The 1,332-nt window shown below is 41.4% G+C and overlaps 1 protein-coding gene across 1 annotated transcript; it reads right to left on the bottom strand.

The window, feature by feature from the left end:
* Positions 1–219: 219 nt before the first annotated feature.
* On the bottom strand, positions 220–648 carry LOC111398009. The gene is made up of 2 exons (XM_023024970.1): positions 510–648; positions 220–434 (listed from the first exon to the last, which is right to left on the bottom strand). The coding sequence occupies exons 1-2, from the start codon at positions 646–648 to the stop codon at positions 220–222; spliced, it is 354 nt and encodes a 117-aa protein (XP_022880738.1).
* Between the last annotated feature and the right edge of the window lie 684 nt (positions 649–1,332).

The raw sequence follows: 1,332 nt of genomic DNA, 5'->3' as shown, positions 1-1,332 counted from the left end.
ACACATTTCTATGTCCACAGAATCAGAATTTGTGGATTTAGAATGTGCAATGCAGGCCTCCAATGCATCTGATGGATTTTGCAATATAAACGACTCTTCAATCATTTTATCAATCATGTCAACCCTAAAACATCTGTCAGTCTTTATTGGCAATTTCATAGCCTTGAAGACATTGAATGAAACCTGTTCTTCTCCCAATCTCAGTATCAACTGCCCATTCTAAACATCGATCAAAGCTCTGCCTGTGGCCAAGAATGGTCTGCCCAGTATTAAAGAAACATCTTTATCTTCTTCCATATCCAGAATCAGAAAATCTGTTGGGAAAATGAACTTCTCCACTTTAACTAATACGTCTTCAATTATTTCTCGTGGATGTGTCAATGATCTGTCAGCCAGCTGTAAGGTCACCGTGGTAGCTTTAGCTTCTCCCAATCCTAATTTCCTTGCACCAAGATCACATAAAACTTTATCAAAATAAAATTCACCAATGGTACAAGGGACAGTGAAACTCCCTGGATCTTTCAATTTTGGCGGGAGCTTTCTTTGAATCCTGGCACTGCACTCCTCTGTTAGCATAACTGTCTCGTGATCTCCTAGCTTCCTTTTGTTCGATAGGATGTCTTTCAGGAATTTTGCATAGCTAGACATCTAAACCAGTCCTTCAGCGAATGGGATGTTGATATGGAGTTTCTTGAAGACCTCGAGAAACTTCTTGTATTGCTATTCCATCTTTTGCTTCTTCAGCCTCTGTGGAAACGGTATGGGTGGCTCATATGGGTTCACAGTTACAGTCTCTTTATCCCTTGAGTTTTCTTTATTTGCCCTCGGTGTTGGCTCTTTTGTCTGCTCTTCTTGCTCCAAAATCTCTTCTACTTCAGGAGACATCTCTTCTCTGTTTGCCTCGGGGTTATTCACTTGTCTCTCAGGTAATTCCACCCCACTTCTCGTTGTTATAGCCTTTGCATGCTCTTTCAGATTGACTTCTGTGTTACTTGGCAGGCTACCTGGTGCTCTACCTATTAATGCAACTGCCATCTGTCCCATCTGAGTTTCCAAATTCTTAATGGCTGCATTCTGGTCCTGAAGAGTGGCTTCTGTCTTCTTCATGAATTGGTTGTTCGCCTCCATATATTGGTTGGTCTGTTCCATAAATTTGCCGAACATTTATTCTAATTGAGGCTTCTCCTCTTGCTGTTGATATTGCCCCTGTAGCCTATTCTGATTTTGGTTACTCCAAGAAAAGTTGGGGTGCTTATTTCAGCTTGGGTTGAAGGTCTCTCCATACGTGTTATTCTACTGGCATTGTCTCCATTGAGCAAAATCTGCTTGTTC

Source organism: Olea europaea, chromosome 7, assembly GCF_002742605.1.
Source record: "Olea europaea var. sylvestris chromosome 7, O_europaea_v1, whole genome shotgun sequence".
In the NCBI taxonomy this organism is placed as follows: domain Eukaryota; kingdom Viridiplantae; phylum Streptophyta; class Magnoliopsida; order Lamiales; family Oleaceae; genus Olea; species Olea europaea.
Note: the sequence above shows the minus strand (reverse complement) of the source record. Positions and strands in the feature narration are given on the sequence as shown.